The sequence below is a fragment of the Schistocerca cancellata genome, chromosome 4 (assembly GCF_023864275.1).
Source record: "Schistocerca cancellata isolate TAMUIC-IGC-003103 chromosome 4, iqSchCanc2.1, whole genome shotgun sequence".
NCBI lineage: Eukaryota > Metazoa > Arthropoda > Insecta > Orthoptera > Acrididae > Schistocerca > Schistocerca cancellata.
The window spans coordinates 116,987,522-117,010,002 of NC_064629.1; the positions used below are offsets into that span (position 1 = coordinate 116,987,522).

Genomic DNA, 22,481 nt, shown 5'->3' on the forward strand with positions numbered 1-22,481 from the left:
TATCGTTCGCCTTTCGAGACTGGCTGATAGCCAGATTTTTAATTCTTTTGTAGCTGAGCTACAAGCAGGCAGATACAAACTCAATAAGGGAATCGTAATAGAACGCTCGAGCAAAATTCGTCTTGCTACTTACAGTAACACTTAGTGTCGGTGCGAAAACCTTACGGTACTGCCAATAACATAATGCCACATTTGTTTTCTGTCGACATATTTGTTGTTGTTGTGAATACATAATTTTATCTATGAAATGCCACATTTTCATAATACTTGCGAATGATACAGGTAATGAAGTAAATACAGATCTTTTCTAAGTTCAAAATGGCTCTGAGCACTATGGGACTCTACATCTTAAGTCATAAGTCCCCTAGAACTTAGAACTACTTAAACCTAACTAACCTAAGGACATCACACACACCCATGCCCGAGGCAGGATTCGGACCTGCGACCGTAGCAGTCCCGCGGTTCCGGACTGCAGCGCCAGAACCGCTAGACCACCGCGGCCGGCTTTTCTAAGTCAAAAGTCTGTAATATCCTACTAATTCGTGTTAAAATAGGCTCAGTTGTCTTACAGACACTTAATGCTTTATTAAGATAGACTGCCGTCGTGATGTTTCTGTAGTAAGCTGAATTTAATTTGTATTAGTACAGTGAATATTTTAATTGCATTTTCGATTTGTTTACTAATCGCAACAGTAATCATCAAAGAGAAATTAATCAGCATTGAATTTTCTTTCACGATATCTAAAACAATCTGACATGCTAAAGTTGTTTGCAAATTCTACGCCTGTAGAAACTCACTAGTTCTAACGATGTCATTAAACCAGTGTAGTTTTGAAAGTATTTTCGTCTAGAAATGAATTGCCTTGACGGTTGATCGATCAAGAACGGGAAAGGTAAAATTTTACGAATATATGACGAGAGGGACAAGTGCTTGAGAGAGGACTTCCCTATCAACACAAATGTCTGAGAGACGACTTTCCTATCAATCTCGTGGATAGTTTTGTTTCTCAAATCGACAGAGTGAGTTATAATGCAGTAGCACAGGTGATGAAGTTTTGTTGCTCGACTTTCTTACACTGTGACCGAAAGGTGTGTCAGTTGTTGACAACAAATTCCAGCTGTGTTGCACACACTCCTTGGGTCAGAATTCGCAGCCCAAAACACACTTTTGGAGCTATCATATGTAAAATATTATCTTCACACTACTCTTTGCTCTAGTCTACGTCTTTTGGTGGGGCTCAGCCTTTCATTTCTTCTTAGGAAGTTAACGATAAAGGCATCATAACACGTCACCAGTAACAGTACTGCAAAGGAATGCTCAATGAGAGACCTGATGACGTTCAATAATAGTCACTCCGTTGATTTTTTTGTTTCGAATTAGAGCATGCAGTACTCCTACACCAGACTTCTGAACTTTGCTTGTTGAATGCAAATGTCGCATGATGGTAAAATGGTAATCTGTCACATATATCAGTAGTCGAGACTTCCTTAATGTGGAAAATCATTCATGCCAGAACGATCTTTGTTGAAACAAGAATATCTTTTTCTGGCGTATTTTTCCCAAAAGCACTCGCTCCAAACACAGTTCCAAGCTTTCTAGCTGCCTCCTCTACATTCACCCCACTGTTATACCAAAGTAAATGTGTTGCAGATGGCCGGCCGAAGTGGCCGTGCGGTTCTGGGCACTGCAGTCTGGAACCGAGCGACCGCTACGGTCGCAGGTTCGAATCCTGCCTCGGGCATGGATGTGTGTGATGTCCTTAGGTTAGTTAGGTTTAATTAGTTCTAAGTTCTAGGTGACTGATGACCTCAGAAGTTAAGTCGCATAGTGCTCAGAGCCATTTGAACATTTGTTGCAGATTTTACACCTTTTTCCACTTGCGACTCAATTTTACAGTGCTTAACTGTAGTTCACGATTTTCAAATTCGAAAATGGCATTGATACATACACTGACAGCGTGGCGCCGCCTTCACATGGGCGGCGCCGGATTTCAGGTGGTGGGTGGCGTCTGGCCGGTGGCCGGTAGCCGCTGCAGCGCGAGGAAACGCCCGTGCGTAAGTTTTTATGATCACGACGCAGCCACGAGCTGTCCTGCGGAATTGTTTCTAGAATACTTGTTATTGCGGGTGGGTAGAATGTTAAGCGAATTGTCTTCGGTGTTCAATCAGACTCATAACTTTAGACCGAAATGTGGTAAAAAAAAAAAAATACGGTTGGACGCGAGCATGCGACTTTAAGTTTAGAATGCACGACGATTACCGCAAGACCACGGGCGCACTTATTCCGTATCATCACGGAAGTAGACAACACTTCCGCCGAACACTTCCGCAGATGGCCGGAATTAGAGTTGTCAGGGGCGGTCAGTTTTATTGGCCACCTTAAGTGAACGACTCGGACTTAGTCTCTGTGGCGGCCGGCCGGCGGTCAGTTTTTATGTCTAAGACTGTACCTGTACGAAGACTTCGACACTCATTCAACTTAGTGCTACTCCGCTGTCGCTCTAGCACCTAAAGGAAGACAACTCCTTTGAAACCCCTTACACTGCACATGCCGGCGTGCGGTGACCAGACGTTAGAGCAGCATAGGAGCGCAGCTCAACTGAATAGGTCCAAAATCTCTGTTCACACACATTATTAAAGTGCTCAACAGAGGCACGCGGGTGACACCGAGGGAAATGCCGAACTGGGCGTGAGGGTCTTAGAGGGACTCTTTGCCATTTTATTCACACATATTTCAATGTCCCTCCCCCTCTCTCCCCCACGTGATCATGGCACGGGAGGGCGCCAAACAGGAGCGCTGAAAAGACATAAACGCCCTTTGCTGCTTCAGATCACGTTCAGATTTCGTTGAATGTTTTTTAACGGTGCTTAGTAGTTCCACCCTGCATACCTGAGCAAAATCGCAGTCGCGCTACACTCCGAATGGGTCAGATCACTTTCAATGGGGTTGCAAGCCCACGGTGTCCTTAGAGGAGGGTTGATTCATCCGCGAGGGTCAGCAGTCTCAAAGGATGTCAAGAACGTCATCCTGTTGCATTTCGTACTGCAAACTGTCGTTTTCGACAGCAAAATGTACGAAAATAAGCGCCACAGGGGAAGGGGTGCTTTCATTGACGCCCATTATGCCACGTCCTGAGGCCTTTTGGTGTCGATTCCATGTGGCGGTGTATCTGAAATATTTCCTCGGCCACTCAGAAGACGTTATATTTCTCATGAACTTCTGAGGTTTGGCCTTTTCTTCGCATGAGTCGACACCTTGCTGTTTGAAGTGTCGCCGAGCCCGAGGGTGACGTCACGAGGCGCCACGCTTTTCCACCATTACAGAGGAAGGTTGTAGGCACCTTTAAGCCAAATTTCAAACATCTGAGTCGAAATGGGAGACTATCGGTTTTCAAAGAAAATGATTCTTTAATTGTGTTGCGCAGTGTATGAAGGAACAGTGCTTGTTTAGGTTTCTAAGTATGCATTGGGAAAGGGTGGAGTCGAAAGCCTTGCAAAACACCGAATTAAGTTTAATTGATTGGTAGGAGGAGATCACTAGGTGTTCATTGGAACTAACAGAAAAAGTAGAGCTCTGGAGGTATTTGGCAACTCTGGATGTTAACCGGTAAAAAGGGCTGCATTATAGACAGTTGCAAAAACTACGAGGAAGGCATGAGGTTATTCTTTCAACTCTCTGCATATTCTGAAGTTGTGACTGAAAGGCCTCCTATTTCCTTGTGTGTTAATTTCCAGACGGCATCGAAGTTAGTGTGGAATAAATATATGAAATATGTGAAAATGAGAATTTAGGATCATGAGTGAGGTGTGAATAGGGCAGATAGGTGAATACATCCAGCTGGATCCAGGACTTCTGCAACAGTGTGCCTAAGAAGCAACATTTTACGGTAAGTGACTGCACGCAAGGAGCGTCACTCGTGAGTGGAAACAGGTCGTGCCAATCTATAAAGAGGGCTCCCAGGTGGGTGGGTAGAACTTGAGACCTGCATAAATGATAACGATTTCTTTTAGGATTTGTTCTTTAATGAAATTTAGAAGGCGCACAGTGCATCACAGTTTTCTTGTCTTCCACAAAGCCTTCGATGTAGTTCCACACCATCATTTCGTGAGCAAGATTCGCAGTTTGGGATACTCGAACTGACGTACGATTGGACCGAAGATTTTCTAGCACACAGAACTCAGTAAATCGCAGTTTATGAGGAAGAGTCGTCAGAGGCAAAGCAGTGTATGACAAAACTCAGGGTAGAGTGCGAGGGCCGATGACTGTGGCTCTATGTGATTGCTGGCAGACGTCGCAGTTGACTGCAGGGGGGTAACGTCGTTAGAAACCTCCTCCGAAGTGCACAGGGACTTTCAGATGATACGCGCCTGGTGCAAAGATTGGCCACTAACTTTAAATAAATATAAATTTCATGTAATGCGTGCCAATGGACGAAAATGTCCAATATCATTATGAACTAGTCGCACTATTCAAGTACCCGAAGTTCCTGTTCGGAGCTGTTTACGGTGAAACGACAACATAAATCTAGCTGTGGCTAGACTCAAATTTCTTGGAAGAACGCTGAAGAAGTGTAATTCCTTCACGAAAGAGGTCTGTTACAAGACCCTCATTCGACTAATTCTTGAGCATTTTTCGTCGATCTTGGACCCTTACTAAATTCGATAAGTGGAAGAGACAGAAAAGATTCAAAGAAAAGCTATACGAATTGTTGTGGGTTTGTCTGGTCAGCGTGAAAGTGTCACGAAGAGCCCAGTAAATTGCCGAGGCAGACACTGCAAGAGAGGTGGCGTGCACACAAAATCCGGAGAGCCTACGTGCCAGAGAGAGTAAAAAACGTGCTACTTGTTCTAACATCTCTGGTAGTCACCACGGCACTAAAGTTTGAGAAATTTGGGCCCTTGCAGAGTACCGACGGTCTTGCTTCATGTGTACCGTCCGAGAAGGAATAGAAAGTAGAAAGGGGCTCAGAATACGCTCACTCCGCCACACAACTCACAAACTACTTTCTCCGTGGTAAAATATGGCATCGTGCTGACCATTTATGTGATTAGAATGAAATTTTCATTCTGCAGCGGAGTGTGCGCTGATATGAAACTTCCTGGCAGATTAAAACTGTGTGCGGGACTGAGACTCGAACTCGGGACCTTTGCCTATCGCGGGCAAGTGCTCTACCAACTGAGCACAAGTTTAAGTGTGCCTATCTGTAATCGTATATACAGAGCCCTGTAGTCCAGGTATTATGGACACCGTTGCCATGGTAGCAGGAGAGCTTCTGTGAAGTTTGGAAGGTAGGCGACGAGGTACTGGCAGAACTAAAGCTGTGAGGAGGGGGCGTGAGTCGTGCTTGTGTAGCTCAGTTGGTAGAGCACTTGCCTGCGAAATTCAAAGGTCCCGAGCTCGAGTCTCGGTTCGGCACACAGTTTTAATCTGCCAGGAAGTTTCATTTATGTGATTGTCCTTCATTTAACAGTGATTTGATTAACAATATTAAATCTGTCAGTCTCCTCTTCTCTCTACGCGGTTGACTGTTAACAACAAACTGTATGAGGGGGTACACGTAGCCTACTGTGAGAGTATTGTCAACATGCCCAACTGCTTAAAGGGCTGTCTGCATTAGGATCTGGAGTGGACTCCACATATTCTTACCTACACGGTTCGGAGAAATGAAAACACTTCTTCCTTCAATGACGAATTGACACAGAACATGTCATATGAAAGTGGTGAATCGAAATAGTTAAACTTAATGTACTTATTGACATTTTCATTTCCAAAATATTATATTATCTGTAATCCAAAAGTTGAAAAGCTTAGACATTTAAGAGGACCTTTAACATGTTGCTTCTATTTAAGGTACTTGTCAATATTAACACCTAAGAATTGAGATTATTCTGTTTAATTTGTTTGTTTTATCCTACGTGCTATATCTGATGGTGTGGTCATGCTTTGTGCAGTACTACATTCCGTGTAATTTTTTTATCTACATGAGAGGAAGGCAAGACGACGTCTGGTATTTAATTACTTCCAAGATGAGTGTGTTTTTGGCTGTGGAGACGTATAAAACATCAGTAAACCGACCATTGTTCTTAAATACAGCCTGACAACCAACATGATTGAGGAAGTCACACTTTTTGGCACGTGTAGCCTCTGCAGTTTCCCGATTGAGTCCTCGTCCCTCCCATTTATTATCATAATACATTTCTACTCTTCTTCCGAAAATTTCGTAAAAAATATAATTAAATTATTTTTAAATAGGCGAAATATTCATATCGTTCAGAAGAGAATACCCACAACTTCTGAACACACAAGTCTACGAATAAAAGAACGATAACATGATATTCGATGCCTGCGTAGTACTGAAAGCTTTTATTTATGATGCAGGTATTTTTGCGAAAATTTACTGAAAATGCTTAAAATATTGAGCCTGATGCGTCTTTTTGAGAAAGGGAGCGCTTTATGTGACAGCAGTGGCGCCCTCACCGCCAATCTTTTGATGTCACGGAATGAGAGGCTCGTTAGTTCGGCTACCGCTGTCGCTGTTGGTGGAGCTACGGCTTATAAACGGTTTGTGGTTCGGTTTTTATTTGTTTTATTAGAGTATGTAGTGTTTATGGTAAGTTTTCCTCTATTTTTTGTGAGGGTATAATGGACTGAGGTCAGTCATAAGCAACGGTAATAGGTTCATTGTGAAGGTGCTGCTCATAATGAAGGGGTATGAATAAGTCTTTCTTGGGCTTTTGTTTGATGCTTTTAAAATATAAAACTTTGCGAAAGCGAAATGGAACAAAGAGCAGAATAGTAATAAGAGTTACAGTAAAAGTGTGCGGTGTAGATAATTACAATGTGGTTGCTTAGAACAGAAACTCCTACGTTTGGTCGTAGGATGGTTTGCATTAAGTTTACAACTCGTTGACCTCGGGTTATGATAAATTGTCAGACGCATTAAATATAAAGCTAGACTGTACATGCACTGTTGTGATTAATCCCCTGTTCACTAAATGTTTAGAGATTTCCGAAGTTAGATTGGGCCGCAGGCAGCCAATTTAAGTTATAAAAAGCTTCACTGAGTACTTGTCTTCGGTGTGCGACAAGTCATCGGAACTGCTATTAGTGAAGGGTTTATAATTCCGTACGAAATCTTGTCCCACCTAGTCTCAGTATAATTTCCGAAAAGGACCATTTGCTTTGGAGCGACGCCAGCATGTTAAAGGACTACGACCGGTCCACGTCGTGAGTGCGGCTGCCTGTTATGAAAATTTATCTGATGGTACTTCTTTTAAAGGAAAAATTCACCAGGTTATGGTTTATTACGTTCACTAAAGTACTGCGAACGAAGACTGGTGCACCACATCTAACATTCCAAAACCTTTAATATCACCTCACGATCATATTGTAAACATTAGCAGTTTGTTTAAAAAAAAACTCATTCTCCGAAGAATGTATCCGTAGTAGCTGCTTGTGGCTCTTTGACTGGGTCTTGTCAAAAACATTCTTTCCCTGGATGCAAAGAACGTCCGGTATGGCTTTTTTTTCTACCCCATCCATTTTCTCAGTTTTGTTGCGCCTTTTTAACCCTTTATCAAAGCGCTTTTTCCTGTTAATTCTCCAGATTTTTCTTTCCACGGATAGATGTCTAATTCTGGATCTTTGATAAAGATGTTATCTATATACAGTCGTCCGTAAAATAGAAAATATTTTCACCCTTAAGTATGCTGCTGACCGTATAGTAAAGACGACTGCTTTACCTATCCACCAGGAAGGGGTAGGAATGCCTGAGGTTGCCCAACGATGCTTAAGTTTTTTCAGTATAGTGTAAAGGTGGGCAGAGAACATTCGTTCTACGAAGAAACGGTAGGGGATCGAATACAATAACGGTTAAACTTTATTTGGTCATATTTGATTACGATATGCAGAATATATAATTGATGCCTTAAAATACTTCGCCCACCTATTATGACAGAAATCAGATTGGTAAATATGATAGTGATGTTATACATTTTCATTTACTAATCCTACTGCAACTGAAGGAAAACCGATACTTAGTATATAACAGAACATGTTGTGTAGCCAATCCCATTTCTATTTGAGGCCCAAATTTTGACAGCCCCAGGCTGATACTGCGGATAAAGGAACGGTATCTGGCTTCAGATTAGGCATTGGAGAGGAAGTGCACTAGTCTTCTGCCTTGGGGGTGAAAGTGTTGGTGACGGAAAGCAATGCACAACGATCAAATTGCGCTTAAATTTCTACTCGGACATTTGCATGACTGTATACTGCAACGAAATTTCATCAGAACTGTTAAGGGTGTGCTTCGGTCGTATATCACAGCCACGATCTAGTCTGCGTCCTGCACATGTTTCGATCGTGGGATTAGTCGGCGAACCCAACAAATGCGTACGAAATCTTAGTTCAGGTACAGACTGTTGTGTTTGGTAGACAGACCTAGGGTTTAGCTTCAAACACTGAGGTTGATATCGAAGGCCTCAATGAATGGAAGGAAAGGCTGTTGGACTAACAAGACTCGATTTATGAAAGCTAAATCAACCGGTAGTCTATCATATACCCGTAACAGGTTTCACAATCGTCATATAACGAAACAGTGTAGCAGGTATTTTCGCGACCTATGTCATTTGACAACGAACGAACCAAAAGTATAGCAAACATCTCAGCATGTAGCCTACTTACTGGAAAGATTGTTGAAATTGCATACAGCAAAAATATCAAATTTCTGACTAGATATTTACCGCTTTAAGCAAAGTATTTAGATCCACAAACTTTTGCATATCTAAATGAAATGCCGAGTAATTACAACCAGGAGATGAAGTTGTAAGTGGTTTAAAATAGATTTGTCAGCTGATACATTAAACAGAATACTTCCTATTGCAAATCAAATGTTAAACAGACAATAAATCCATGTCAAGAGTTAATAAGGCAGAATGTTAGTTTTCGGGTGTATACATATGGTTTCCTTTCAAAACTCATTGTTTTGAAACTTGGAAGCTCATTAAACATTTGTGCAATGGCAAGCTACTGTCACAAATAAGCTGACATACGTATTTTGCTTTCATTAAATAGTACCGACTGGAATCGTGTCTTAAGGTCTTAAATTTAAGTACCGGTACAGAAATTCGTCAGTGTCAATTCACGAACGTCATGACGACAGGCTTACACTATCAGCCTGCGGCGTTGCATAAACGTGTATTCATTAAAGTTGCCACGAAATCGGGTCAGTAACTTTGTCATGACTTGTCGGATGCCATAGAGAACTGACATGCTCGATTTGCTTCCCAGATAATGGAGCATCGCAGGATGTCGGAAGAATGAACTCTGAGAACCCTGAAGTTCAGAACCTTTAAGTGAGTCACATGTACTGACACATACCAGGCTTAAAAAGCATACTGCAGGGGATGGGCGTTGATTACGCGGTGAATGAGCTTCCTCAACCCTGGGTACGTCCGTTACTTGCCAATATACAGTACATGTTATGCCTTTCTTCATACTGGTGCGGAATTGGTGTGTTTGGCAGGGCACGGCGAGAGTTCGGTCCGCGAAGACTTTTTAGGAACACCTGCCCTCCCCTGTTCCTCGCTGGGTACGTCCACGTAAACCTCGCTCCTGTAAAAGACTGCTACTGTCGTGAACAAGGAACACTGTTAATACAGGTAATTGTTGTTTCAATTAAAATTCTGAAGATTACATTTGATGTTCCATGTGACTTATCAGGCCGCAAGTCAATCAATGTGAATTTGCTCTTGTGCAGGCAAGTGAAAGTATCATGTGTTGAATGTAGCTTGTGTAATTTCCTAGAACTCCTTGACACTTCAAAATTGTCTTCATGCTATGTTTTTCGGAAGGTGGATGGAAAAATACGTGCAACCATGTAAATGCTCTTAACAGACTACACTTTGGTTGGGAGAATGGCTGTGACTCCCTTGAATCAACGTCTGTGGCTATCTAGTGAGAGGTGATATTACAGCTGCCGATTTTATGCAGCAAATAGTTTAGCGTAGACACAAATACAGCTATGTGCCTTCCCATACATCCTTCTTGAAACAGTGGCAAGTGGGTATGAGTGGCGTGGTTTGGTTAGTTGTTAGTCAATTTCCAGTTTAGTATTGCCGTAGTTTCTCGGTTTAACGGCGTCTGACCTGATAGCAATGTGACCTTTTTGTTCACTAGTTTCTATATTTTTGACAGCTTTGTAAAATCTCTCAAAAGTACAGAAAGTAAACAGAACAAAGGTCATAGCAAACAAATCTCGTCTACAACAATACCATACCGCAGTACAGCTACTACATTCGTAATCGGGCCATCTCGAAGACAAATAAGTGACGGCACCAATAGGTTTTTGGACCTCAGAAATATTTAGACGCAACTAGAAAAGAGCACTGTTGCCGAAATAGGCCTATGGTGCAAACCAAACAGTAAAGCACTAAATACTTGAAAAATAAGATTTGAATTTCTCTATTTACGTCTTTGCAAAACATACGTAGCGCAGCATACCATCAAACTCCTGGTGGTTTACAGGTAATCTAAGCTACTTAAAGATGATATAAACTATTTCCTGAGTTTCTCTGGTGACGAAAGTTGGTGTTACGGCTATGACCCAGAAACTAACCAGCAATAGTTCCAATGACAGTCCACCATCGTGGCCAAAAATGGACACCCAGGCACAGAGTAACATGGCCTCCTTGATCTGTTTCTAGTAATTGCGGATTCCGTGTAGTTTCCTGGTCAATAGTCAATGAAGTTCTTCCACACCTAAGATCTTAAAAGGACATAAGAATGTCCAGTTAGGTGACAATTGGTTAATCGGTCACAATGAGCTACCATGAAAGTCTATACCATTGCACAAAGTTCTTCCATAACCGCTATACTCAAAAGACGTAGCTCAGACTTCATATACGCAACGAGGAAAATAAGTTGAAGATTTGACTGTCGGCAATGGTGGAAGGTATAAGGGGAGGCAGGCAAAGTGGGGGCTCCTGTAGGGGCTGGGTATAACTGTTTCATTCGCTACAGAACTTATAAATGTATAAGAATTATGTGATGCTATGAAACTGTTCTAGTCACGTTGAACAGAATTGGAAACACAGGCTTTATTAAATACAGTAAACTTTCACAGAACACTGCCAAAATAGTCTGTAATATTTCGTCACTTGTCGGTAAAACCCTTCGGAGCCTCCAAAAAAAAAGCAGATTGAAGGAGACACTGCTGCAGTATACCAGCAGAACATCCATCCCCAGTGGGACCAGTTTCCTTGCTGTGCGGCTGAGTCGCTATAGCTCCATACTAGTATGCCTGTAGGCGTAAAACATCAGGCGGGGCTCGAGACAATCGCTTTACATGGCCTGCTCGAGACACTGTGGCTGTCGAACACTGTAGGTGTGTTTGTGCGGACCCAAATACCTTAGTAGCACAGAAATACTATTGTGTGTCGAGAGAACTGGCACAATCGTCTATGTTCTTGTTTTTAGAGTAGTATGTTTCAAAAGTGGCCGAAGTATTTAGACTGGTGTACTTGCTCTAAAGGGAACTACTTTGAAGGTATGAGTGCAGAACAAGCTATAGATAAAACATAGTTTTAATATATTTCGGGAACTTTTCGGTACCCTGTGTTACTACGTGTATGCATTAGAGCTCTAACACTTTCTTAGGTTGTTTGGTGGAAACCAGATCGATGTCGGAAGAAACTATGGCGGAAGTGGAAGTACAGCAGGACACAGAGGAAACGCAAATTATACAACTAGGGAACGAAGAACCGTCTCAGAAAAAGCGAACCAAGGTGAGGAGAGAGAGAACGAGAGGTTCAGAGAAGTCTACGATGGAGGACAGTGGACTAGTCCAGAAAGCGAGGACCGGTGGTGTAGCAGGCACCATGGAACGAGTGGCAGTAGCCGCCTGCAGAGCGGAAGGCAGGGCGTTGGCGCGCGCTGGAAGGGCGGAAGGCAGGGCCGCGGCTGCTGCGGGAAGGGCTGAAGGGAAGGCGGCGGCAGTGGCGGGAAGGGCTGAAGGGCGCGCGGCCGCCTCCGCCGGCAAGGCGGCAGCGCGCGCCGCGGTGGCAGCGGCCAGGGCGCAGAGCAAGGCGCTGCTCGCAACCAGCAAGGCCAATGCTGCACTCATCGTAGAGAAGGCAAAGGCGCTAAAGCTGTCGCCGTCTCAAAAAGAAGCGAAGGCGTCGAGGCTGTCGCCGTCTCAAAAAGAAGCAGAGACGTCGAAGCTGTCGCCGTCGCCGAAGGCCACCTCGCAGCACTGCAAGGCTGCTGGCGCCCGGGAACGGCGTGCTGCTTGCGGCAGGAAGCGTACGTCCAGGAGACGACGCAGAGGTAACACTACTAAAGCTCTATCTCGTGCTCTAACATCTGCAGTCATGGCAAACATTTGTCATTCTATTTTAACCACACATTTTACACTACAAATAGGAACAATAGTGTACTGAAATAATGTTGACAGATTGTTCACTGTAGGCCTATATTGGTAGAGCTAGGATAATATACTGCTAATTCTGTTAAAGCCTGTGATATTCTTAACTTTCCGTTAGGGATTGCTATACCTCCAATATTTTACTTATTTACATTCTCAGCCTCTACAGAGTTAAAGAATCCCTGATTAAAAGATGTTCATTATTTGTTCATGATATTCCTGACTTGCCTCTTGGCTTAAATTTGTTTTTCAGACAGTACTTCAAATGCAGAACAGCTGTATTTAATGGTATTGTCCGGTTTACAATGATTATTCATTCAGGACGACGACGGTTCAATCCAGTCTCCGGCCATCCTGATTTAGGTTTTCCGTGATTTTCCAAATCGCTTCAGGTGAATGCCGGGATGGTTCCTTTGAAAGGGCACGGCCGATTTCCTTCCATCACCCGAGCTTGCGCTCCGTCTCTAATGACCTCGTTGTCGACGGGACGTTAAACACTAATCTCCTCCTCCACAATGATTATTGCTGATACTAGCAGACGTAGCTTGTGCAGTGTTAAACTGTATAAACTGAAGATTTAAATTGCAATGTTTCTTTTAGATTCTTCATGCAGTGACTGCTGTTCAACCTGCTCTGAAGACAGTTCCTCTGATGAAAGCCATTCTGATAGCTGTAGCACCTGCAGTGACTATGATACAGGCAGTGACGGAAGGTATGTGTTGCAGCTTTCAGCTGGATGAAATTCAAATTAATACTGAAACAAATTTACTGTAATAAACTATTCTTTTCTATATACAGGATGGGTTGACTAATCAGTGGCAACAGTAACACATTCTAGTACTCCTCACTTGTTCTCATGAAGCTTGGATGAAAAGAATGTGAAGTCTAATTTTCAATATAATTTGCACAAAGTTTAAATAGAAAGTGTTGTCTTTGACAAAGATGTCAGTGGAAAGTTAGGAGTGACAAATTTTTGAAATATTCTGGTACCTATTAATAATCTTAAAGTGCTGCAGACTACTAGTCTGAATTCTGTTTGGGAGATGGAATGGCATAACAGCACACACAACAAACTGTCATTAAGGAGACTATGAATGTGTGGAAGTCTTAGATGCAGGCCTCTCACAGGGAATCAGTTGGCCTGTGCCAGCTCTGCTGTGGCTGTGCGTGGGTAACACAGTTACATCCTCCGTTGGGAGGACCCACCTCGGTGTTGCTCAAAAATGACGGTCGTCCACCTCTTGCTGGACTGCCCACTTTTAGCCACTCTGTGACAGACTTTAAACTTTCCCAGCACCCTGCCTTCAGTGTTGAGCAACAATGCCTCCACAGCAGCTTCAGTTTTATCCCTGATAGTGGGTTTAATACTTCTATGGAGGTTTTAGTGCACGTCCTTTGTCCCTCTTTCCTCAACCCTACTGCTTTTAGGGTGGAGGTTTTAATGTGTTGGAGAGTGGCTGGCTTTCACTTTTTATTCTTGTGCTAGGCCAGCCACTGTAATCTACTCATGTTTTACTCTCTTCTGTTCCTAGTGTCTCCATTTTCTTGACCTCTTTTGTTCCATTTAGTGTTCATTGCCTTCCCTTCATTCTTGTGGTGTTTCCTTTCTTTGTTTTGTTATGTTTCATCTGTTTTATTCTTACACTTGTTGCATTGTTTTATTAGGTACAAGGAAGTGGTGACCTCATAGTTTGGTCCCTTCTCCCACCTTTAAACCAACCAACCAATCTTGCTCCCCCCTTTACCCTGATAGGACTGGCTTTGACTAGGCTTGGTGGTTCACCTCTGCCTCCCACTTCTTTCTTTATGGGGTCTGTTTTGTCTTGAGTGTCTATCTTATCTACATGTGCTTCTTCATTCATGACCCTGTTTTCCTCCCTTCCTTCCTTCCTTCCTTCCTTCCTTCCTTCCCTGTCAATTTGTAATTTTATGACCATTGTAGTTCCCTTTTATAGTGTGAGGTTTTATTGGTTTGTTATCCCAAGGTTGGAGGGACTGATGACTGTCCAGAACTTGAAATGCATCAAGTGAACATGATATAAATATGGTTTCAGCAGGATGGTGCCACAGCTCACATGGTGAGAGCATCCATGGAAGTGGTTTGACAAATGTTCCCAGGACATGTTATTTTTAGCTTTTTACTGACCCCCCCCCTCACCCAATTTGTTGATACAAAACCTCTCTTTGTGGGGATATTTAAAATCAGTCTACATGAACAAGCCTCACACAATCGATGACCTGATCAATTCCATTTGTCAGGGAATTGAGGCTGTTCCAAATGAAATGTTGGAGAGAGCCATGTGTAATTTTTGGGAGAGGATCCAAATCTGTATCCAGCAGAAAGTCATCTCAGATATTATTTTTTGAACCTAATTAAAGTACATATATTTCAAAACTGCATTAAAAAATCTCACTTAATGCTTGTTTTTATTATTTTTATCAAACTGTGCCCCAGTCATTCAATAGTGAAAAACATGTTTCCTCTGCTCCACCCAGTACAAACAGTCAAAGATTAAACATGGACATTTTTCTGTAAATGTTTTCAATTGTCATGAAAGTGTAAATCATGTGGTAAGTGGAAGCTAAAATTCCATATGCCAGTTTCCTTTGTGACACAGTATTGTTAGCTGGGATTACATTTCTTTAATAAAGTCATGTCTTTTTTTAATCATTGCCAATTACATTTAATACACAGTAATGTGGCTACACTATAAATGCATAATAATGAAAATTTCTGAAAATGGTATGTGTGACTATTTAGCACAGTTCTGTGTAATAACCCTAATGGTCCTCATTCTGCAAGTCTGAGGCTAACAATTTCCCCAGAATGAGACACACATTTCACACACACTAAAATGTCTGTAATAGTAAATCAGTGACTGCTCATTTATACATCTTTTTTGGACCCTTAACAGATAACAGCTTGTACTTAACATGCAATTCATGGACTGAATGTTTGCCTCATTTCAGCTCACTTTGTATCAGTGCCATGAAACTGTTGCTTATCAGGTTAATGAGTCAGTTTACTATTTTGGCTGACTTGTAATTGTGTATCATGCATATTGGCTATCTTTGTTTTTCTACTGCTGAAAACATATGTAGGAGCAAGTAACTGTTCTGTGTGAATCACCATCCAGAGCATTGGTATGTCAGGAAAAAGTCCCATTGACTCTTCAGGTATCACATGAGTGATTGAATGTCCTGACAAATGTTGACATTGATTTTACACCATCTTACTTACCTTTGGCTCGAGGCTACCAAGAAATTGAAAAAATAAATTTGGCATGTCCCTAATGCCATATATTGGTCACAGGGAAAGACGGCACAGCTTAAACACACAAAGTATTTATTATAACCTAAAACTAAAAGACCTAATGACAGGACGGCAGCAATCAGTTATGCAGTGAGAACTCTTGGTAACTTAACATTCAGGTATCCGCATTTGTGTTTATAGTTCCATCCATCAAAAATTTCAGGGCAACCAGAGAGAAGTCAATAAAAGAAAAAGATAAATTACTTGGCTGCTGGTAGTATGAAATAAGAAGGAATAGTCTTTGAAAGGGATTTGAGAAATTATATTTAAAATTGTTTTCATGTAATTTAATGTTATGTTGATCTATGCAACAAGTGTTGAATTTAATATTTAATGGTCTTTATAGTTCCAGTGACACTTCCTGCTCATGCTCAGACTGCTACAATGAAGAGGACTGGACACCTGGCAACAGCCCACTGAAGCAAAAGAAAAAATAATTTCAAGAGTGTATATAATATAGTTGGCATCTTGACTGATATTTATTCATAAATTTTCATTTTAAGGTTGGCTTTTAAGGGTAATTTTTTAAAGTTGAAGTGTGAAGAAATTTTAACTGAAATTTTTAAACTGTATTTTCCAAAACTCTTATGGTGCAAAATTCTAAAAGTAACAACAATCTGTGTTTTTAAATTTATGCAAAACTGAAAAAAGTAATAAACATTAATTTTAAAAAATTAAGATGACACTGAATGGTCACTTATGTTTAATAAACAAAATGTTCTGTGATCACTCCATAAACTTCATTTGTATGCTGATAGTGCAGTTTTCTCTAAAAATTTCACAGGGTGAAGGACTGAGGTACTCATCTTGTCTGGTACAGTATTCAGTTAATATGGTACTCTCCATTCCCAATATAACCATGAAATTTTGAAAGAATTTTGAAAGTTTTGACATGCAATCACTGGCCACTGTGCTGAACTTAACACACACGCCACAGCCTTGGATTCAGCCTCTGGCGAACTATGAATGCCTCAATTTGTAAATTGTCGGTACTTATATGCTGAGTGGCATGTAGCCCACTTCCCTCCTGGAAAGTTAGTTGGATTTTATGACAATACTAGTCAGATTTAATCAGTTCTTTCACTCATGTATTGACATGGGCCTAATATGTAACATTTCAGGTTTTTGAATAAAAATTGGGTAATGTTCAATGTCTATTGAAAAGGCTGACTTCATGTGGAGCTAGTAGTAGAGCCTGGTATGAGAGCTGATTCATTAGTTGGGTGCTACACTAATACAAATTGATCTCTCGACTCTGCTGAGAATCAATGATGTAGCACAATGTCTAGCACACATTAAACACAATTTCTCATGTTCCATAATATACACTACACAAATGTAAATTAAAAATAAAGATACAAATTATGTTAGTATTGTTGTGAAAGTAGATCAGGATCAAAGCTGACACACTAAGACCATGTTGGGAAGAGGCTCGTCAAATTCACAGCTCGGATGTCTGAAAGTAAAAGTCCAAATATTTCAAAGTAAACAAAATTGATGATGGGAATGGAGTAGGCACTGACAAATAGTTGGAACATCTATGTGGGACAGACTATGAAACCCCCACATTGCTCTAAAATGCTATGTATGTTGTGAAACTCTGCATCTACCAGATAAAGCTAAATGCCACAAGAAACAATTGTGTGCAGAAGACAGAATAATGTAGGTTCAGCATCTGAGGTTTAGAATAGGCAGAATTGTATGCTGTGCCAGCTGCAATATTTACACATGTACACAGGATGTGCCACCACCCTTTACATGCTGCCCTGGTTTCCTGTACTGTCGCCATTCAAGCTTAAATTACCAGTTGCTACTTCTTAGTCACTGATATCAATGATTTAGAAGCATTGTGCAGTGCTGAAACTTGGTAGTTACTCTAGATGCCTCAATTCATTTGATAAAATGACTTGGCAATGCGTGGCTTAAGGGATATTAGTGTATTGTGCATTTAACTGAAAGTGCCTGAACTACTTAGCACCTTTCATGTGCTTAAGACACCTTCCACAAGCTACAACCATTTTATTAGCTTCTGTAACAATGAGTGCCCTGAGTAGGTTTTATTTGGAATGCAGCACTTGCCTCATGAGTGCACTGTGAAAACTGTGACACTATGGTGCTGGAACCAAAGTATAATATTAATGGATTTGCTTGCCAGTCATAAGGGCAATGAATAAAGTGTAAGGCATCTGAGCATAGGACAGCATAAAAGTTTTCAGAGCTCAATCCAGGAAGGCAATAAGACCAGAGTGTAATTCTTACCTGGAACAACTTTCATTTGTGCAAGATCTTTGTATTTGGTGATGTGCATCAGATTAAATTACTTGCATAAGTTGGAAATCTGCAGAATTTTCTGGCTGGTTAAGGATGAGGACTGGTACACAACTGTCCTGCTGCCACTCCTATTGAGGTTAAGACTTGAATGAACAGAGTTGAAAGGTTTTTTGACACTGCATATAGCATTTGGAGCTGTAATATTAAGCTTAGATGGTAAGCAACTCCAAAGCAAAGGAGGAATAGCTGAACAGTGGAATGAGTACAGGGGTTCTGTACAAGGGAGATGAACTTGAATGTTATATGATATAAAGGGATGTAGACATAGATGAGAAGGGAGGTATAGCAAGAATAATTTGACAAAGCTGTGGAGGATCAAAGTTGAAACAAGACCCCAGGAGTAGAAGATATTCTGCTGGAACTACTGATAACCTTGGGAGAGCCAGCCGTGAAAGAGCTCTATCTGTTGTGCAAGATGTAGGAGACATGAAATATGCTAAAGTTTCAAGAAGAACGTAATAATTCCAGCTCCAAATAAAGCAGTTGCTATCAGGTGTGATTATGGAACTATGTTTAATAAGTCACAGCTGCAAAATACTAACAATTATTTACAGAAGAATGGAAAAACTGGCAGAAGCAGACCTCAGGAAAGATCAGGCTGAGTTCCAGAGAAATGTGGGAGCAATACTAAACCTGGGACTCAGAAGGTAGATTAAGGAAAGACAAATCTACATTTATACTACTTTCAGATGTAGAATAAGCTTCTGATGTTGACTGGAAAACTCTTTGGAAAATCTACAGGTAAGGGGTAAAACAAAAGGAACAAAAGGTTCTTTATAACTTTTACAGAAACCAGATGGCAGTTATGACCTGAGGGGCATGAAAGGGAAGCAGTGAATGAGAAGGGAGTGAGACAGGCCTGTCTCTGATGTTATTCAATCTGTACATTGAACAAGCAACAACAGAAAACAAAGCAAAATTGTGTAGGCATTAAAGTTCAGGGAGAAGACATAAAAACTGAGATTTGCTGATAACATTGTAATTGTCAAAGGACCTGGAAGAGCAGTTGAACAGAATAGTGTCTTGAAAGGATATAAGATGAAAATAAACGAAAGCAAAACAAGAATAATGGAATGTAGTCAAATCAGGTGATGCTAAATGAATTAGATCAGGAAATAAGACGCTTACAGTAGATGAGTTTTGCAACTTGGGTAGAAAAATAACTGATGGCTGGAGTAGAGGATATAAAATGTAGACTGGCAATGGCAAGAAAATTTTCTGAAGAATATAGATTTAAGTGACTGGAATGAAGCCATGTATGGAAGTGGAACATGGATGATACAGGTTAGATAAAAGGAAAATATCTTCAGAAATGTGATGCTACAGAAGGAGGCTGAAGATTAGATGGGTTGGTCATGTAACTAATGAAGTAGTGCTGCATAAAATTTGGGAGACAAATTTGTGGCACAGCTTGACCAAAAGAAGGGGTTGGTTGATAGGAAACACCCGGAGACGTTAAGGGATCACTGATTTAGTAACGGGGGAGGAAGGGAGGAGAAGTGTGGGAGTAAAACTCATAGAGGGAGACAGAAGAATACAGTAAGCAGATTCAAAACTATGTAGGTTGCAGTAGGTATCTGGAGATGAAGCAGCTCACACTGGATGGAGTAGTGTGGAGAACTGCATCAAGTCAGTCTTTCAATTTACAGCCAAGACTGCTGTATACATTTTAGGTGACAATCCATCATGAATAGTTTTGCAACTGGGAATATACATCACCAGTTAACACTTTCACTGTGGCTGATGCTTATAAGTGTCACAACAAGCCACAAGCCAGTGTGGCTGACGCTTATAAGCGTCCACACTCACTGTCGGATTACTCAGTCTAGTTGCAGCATCTAAGCTAGCATCAACACATGTAAACTTTTGTTTTGTGTGGTCAGCTATCAAACGTATATTGTTTTTAATGGCAGTTAATGGACCTTCCAATGTAAAAAGGAGCAGGAAAAGTGTTTCACTTACTAATTTCTACACATCCGGGTGTCCCCTGGGCATCTATGATAAATGTAGATAGCTAATTCTCTCACACCAGCAGCAAATATGCTACTACATTGATGACCTCTATCAGAGTCAATCTTTAAAATGTGCATTTAAAGTAAATGTGATTTCAAATGAAACCAGTTTCTTTTTTCCTTTTTCGTTTTTCCTTCTTAAGAATATGCATTTTGGAATCCAAATTGTATTTTTTGTTACATTATCAACAAATCGTGAACATCTGAATGACGCCTGTGACCCCTACAGGTGTCAGATAGAAAAGGCTTTAAAACATGACCACAATACAGTCAAAGCTTATTTGAAGTAATGCTCCTAAGGTGTCATCATTAGGTCGGTATAGAAAATGATCCTACAGATCTTACACGGTCTTGACGTCAGCCTGTAGCTGAGGTGTACTTAGGAATGTCAGCTCCAAGCGGTATCTGCCATTTCAGTGTGTTACCGGCCCGCACTCGAGTGTTAGCAGCCCGCACTCGCACTTGCCAGGCCGCACAGGAGAGTTGCACGCCTGCACCGATGCTGCAGCGAAAGTGTTAACGGTGTATTCACTGCTCCTGCAATATAAATAGCTAATTATTTTAAGGATAAATGTTACTTCATTTCTCCCAATTTGTATTCAATCACTTAATAATAGAACCATGGGTTTTCTTACATACCTAAAATCCCAGCAGAGATGGAACTGACTGCAGTGACAAGCTTACCTTTCTATTTTAACAGGATATTGATTGCAAAACTTCACATGAAGGACATTAAAGCTAAACTCATCATTTGAAGTTGCCTAGATTGTTTTGAATAATAGAATAGAAATTAAAATTGGTTTCTCACTATTTTAGAACAGAAACAATACATAGAGGTTAATTCTCCAAAAGTTTGTTACAATACATTTCATATTTAATTAGATGGTGGCAAAATGACAAGTGATTCTAGTGTTAATCAGAACAAAATTGCGTTTTATTTTTCGTCTTTCACATTTTCAATATCATTCACTATATGTAGTGGCTACTTATTTGGATCTGTATTTTATTGAATATTTGTTTTCTAAATTATTTACCAATGGAACTTGTGCTCATAACAAATAGTGCACATCCACACACATTTGATACATAGCCTTTGCAGTGAATAGCTGCACTAGCACCTTTCCTTGTCACACAAATGGAGAGAGAGCTCTTGTAAGTGCAAAGTTTGCAGCAAGAAAGGGCAATATGTTCCCCTGGGGTACAGCTGAATGATAGTTCTGCCAGTAACAGGTTTCAGCTGCCAGAGTTGAGGGAGAGGAGCATCAAGATGGTGTAAGATTAGATGTGCAGCAAACTCTGCCTGTAAGAAGGCTAATAATAACTGCTAGATAGTGGTCACAGCAGAAATGTAGGCCCTCTTACAAGGATTATTAAAGTAGTAGTATAGGTAGTCAGTATTTTCAAGCAGTGCCAGACTAAATAAGGTGATTGAGGGTCTAGGGCCTTGGTGCAAGACCTCTACAAAAATTAACGGTGGTGGTGGTGGTGGTGGTGGTGGTGGTGGTGGTGGTGGTGGTGGTGGTGGTGGTGGGAGGGGGAGGGGGCAGGAACAATGTGAATAGGGGCTTGGAAGTTGTAAATACTTGGTGACATGAGAAAAATAGCTTGTCTAATTGGTAGCCTCAATCAGGGCTAAGTTGAGCTGATCTGGCAGGATGATTAGCCTCCTTTTGGCAGTGCTTTGTGGCAAGTTGATGCTGAGATGGAAAGGCACTGATAGCTGATGACTACACAAATAGCACTGGTGTCACTAGGGACTAGAGGACGGGGCTGCAGTGAGTTTGGTCTGCACCTCAGTGGGATTGGGAATAGAGAATATCAGGGAGAATGGAGCCACACAATATCCTATTCCCATGGGTAGCATAACTCGGCTTTTTAAGATAAATTGTAACAAGCTCCCCCTCACGTAAATGTATCCTGATGAGCTTAAGAATTTCTTAAACTTCAACACAAGAGATGTAAGGTATCACACTGAAGTGTACAAATACCACAGATTTGCTCAGTTATCAAGTCATCTAAATGCGCAGTCTGTTAAACATAAAGTACATTAGTCTGAAATTGAATTAGTCTTTGATCATCATGGTGGCATGCATTATGGAGCACTGGCATAGGCAATCGAATGCAGTGCATAATGTTATCACAGGAAGGTGCATATTGCTACTGTAGTACTATTTTAAAAGATGGGATCATGTATTCATCAAATGTGCCACACATTTTAAATCTAGAGAGATAATTAATGGAATGTTTTGAATTGGCAGCCACTGAAAAGTTACTCAATCCATGCATGTAGTGATCACTTAGCAGTAATCACTTAGCAGTAATGTGGAAGCTTTCAACAAAGTAACCAAAGTTGTGGAAAGCCTCAGCCCCCAAAACTATCATATGTGGAGACATGAATATAAA

At 41.1% G+C, this 22,481-nt stretch overlaps 1 protein-coding gene across 1 annotated transcript; it reads left to right on the forward strand.

Annotated features, from left to right (window-relative positions):
* The first annotated feature begins 6,532 nt into the window (after positions 1 to 6,532).
* On the forward strand, positions 6,533 to 16,352 carry LOC126184941 (uncharacterized). The gene is made up of 4 exons (XM_049927614.1): positions 6,533 to 6,562; positions 11,657 to 12,325; positions 13,023 to 13,134; positions 16,082 to 16,352. Exons 2-4 carry the CDS (start codon positions 11,680 to 11,682, stop codon positions 16,170 to 16,172), a joined length of 849 nt encoding a protein of 282 aa, XP_049783571.1. The 5' UTR covers positions 6,533 to 6,562; positions 11,657 to 11,679; the 3' UTR covers positions 16,173 to 16,352.
* Positions 16,353 to 22,481: the final 6,129 nt, after the last annotated feature.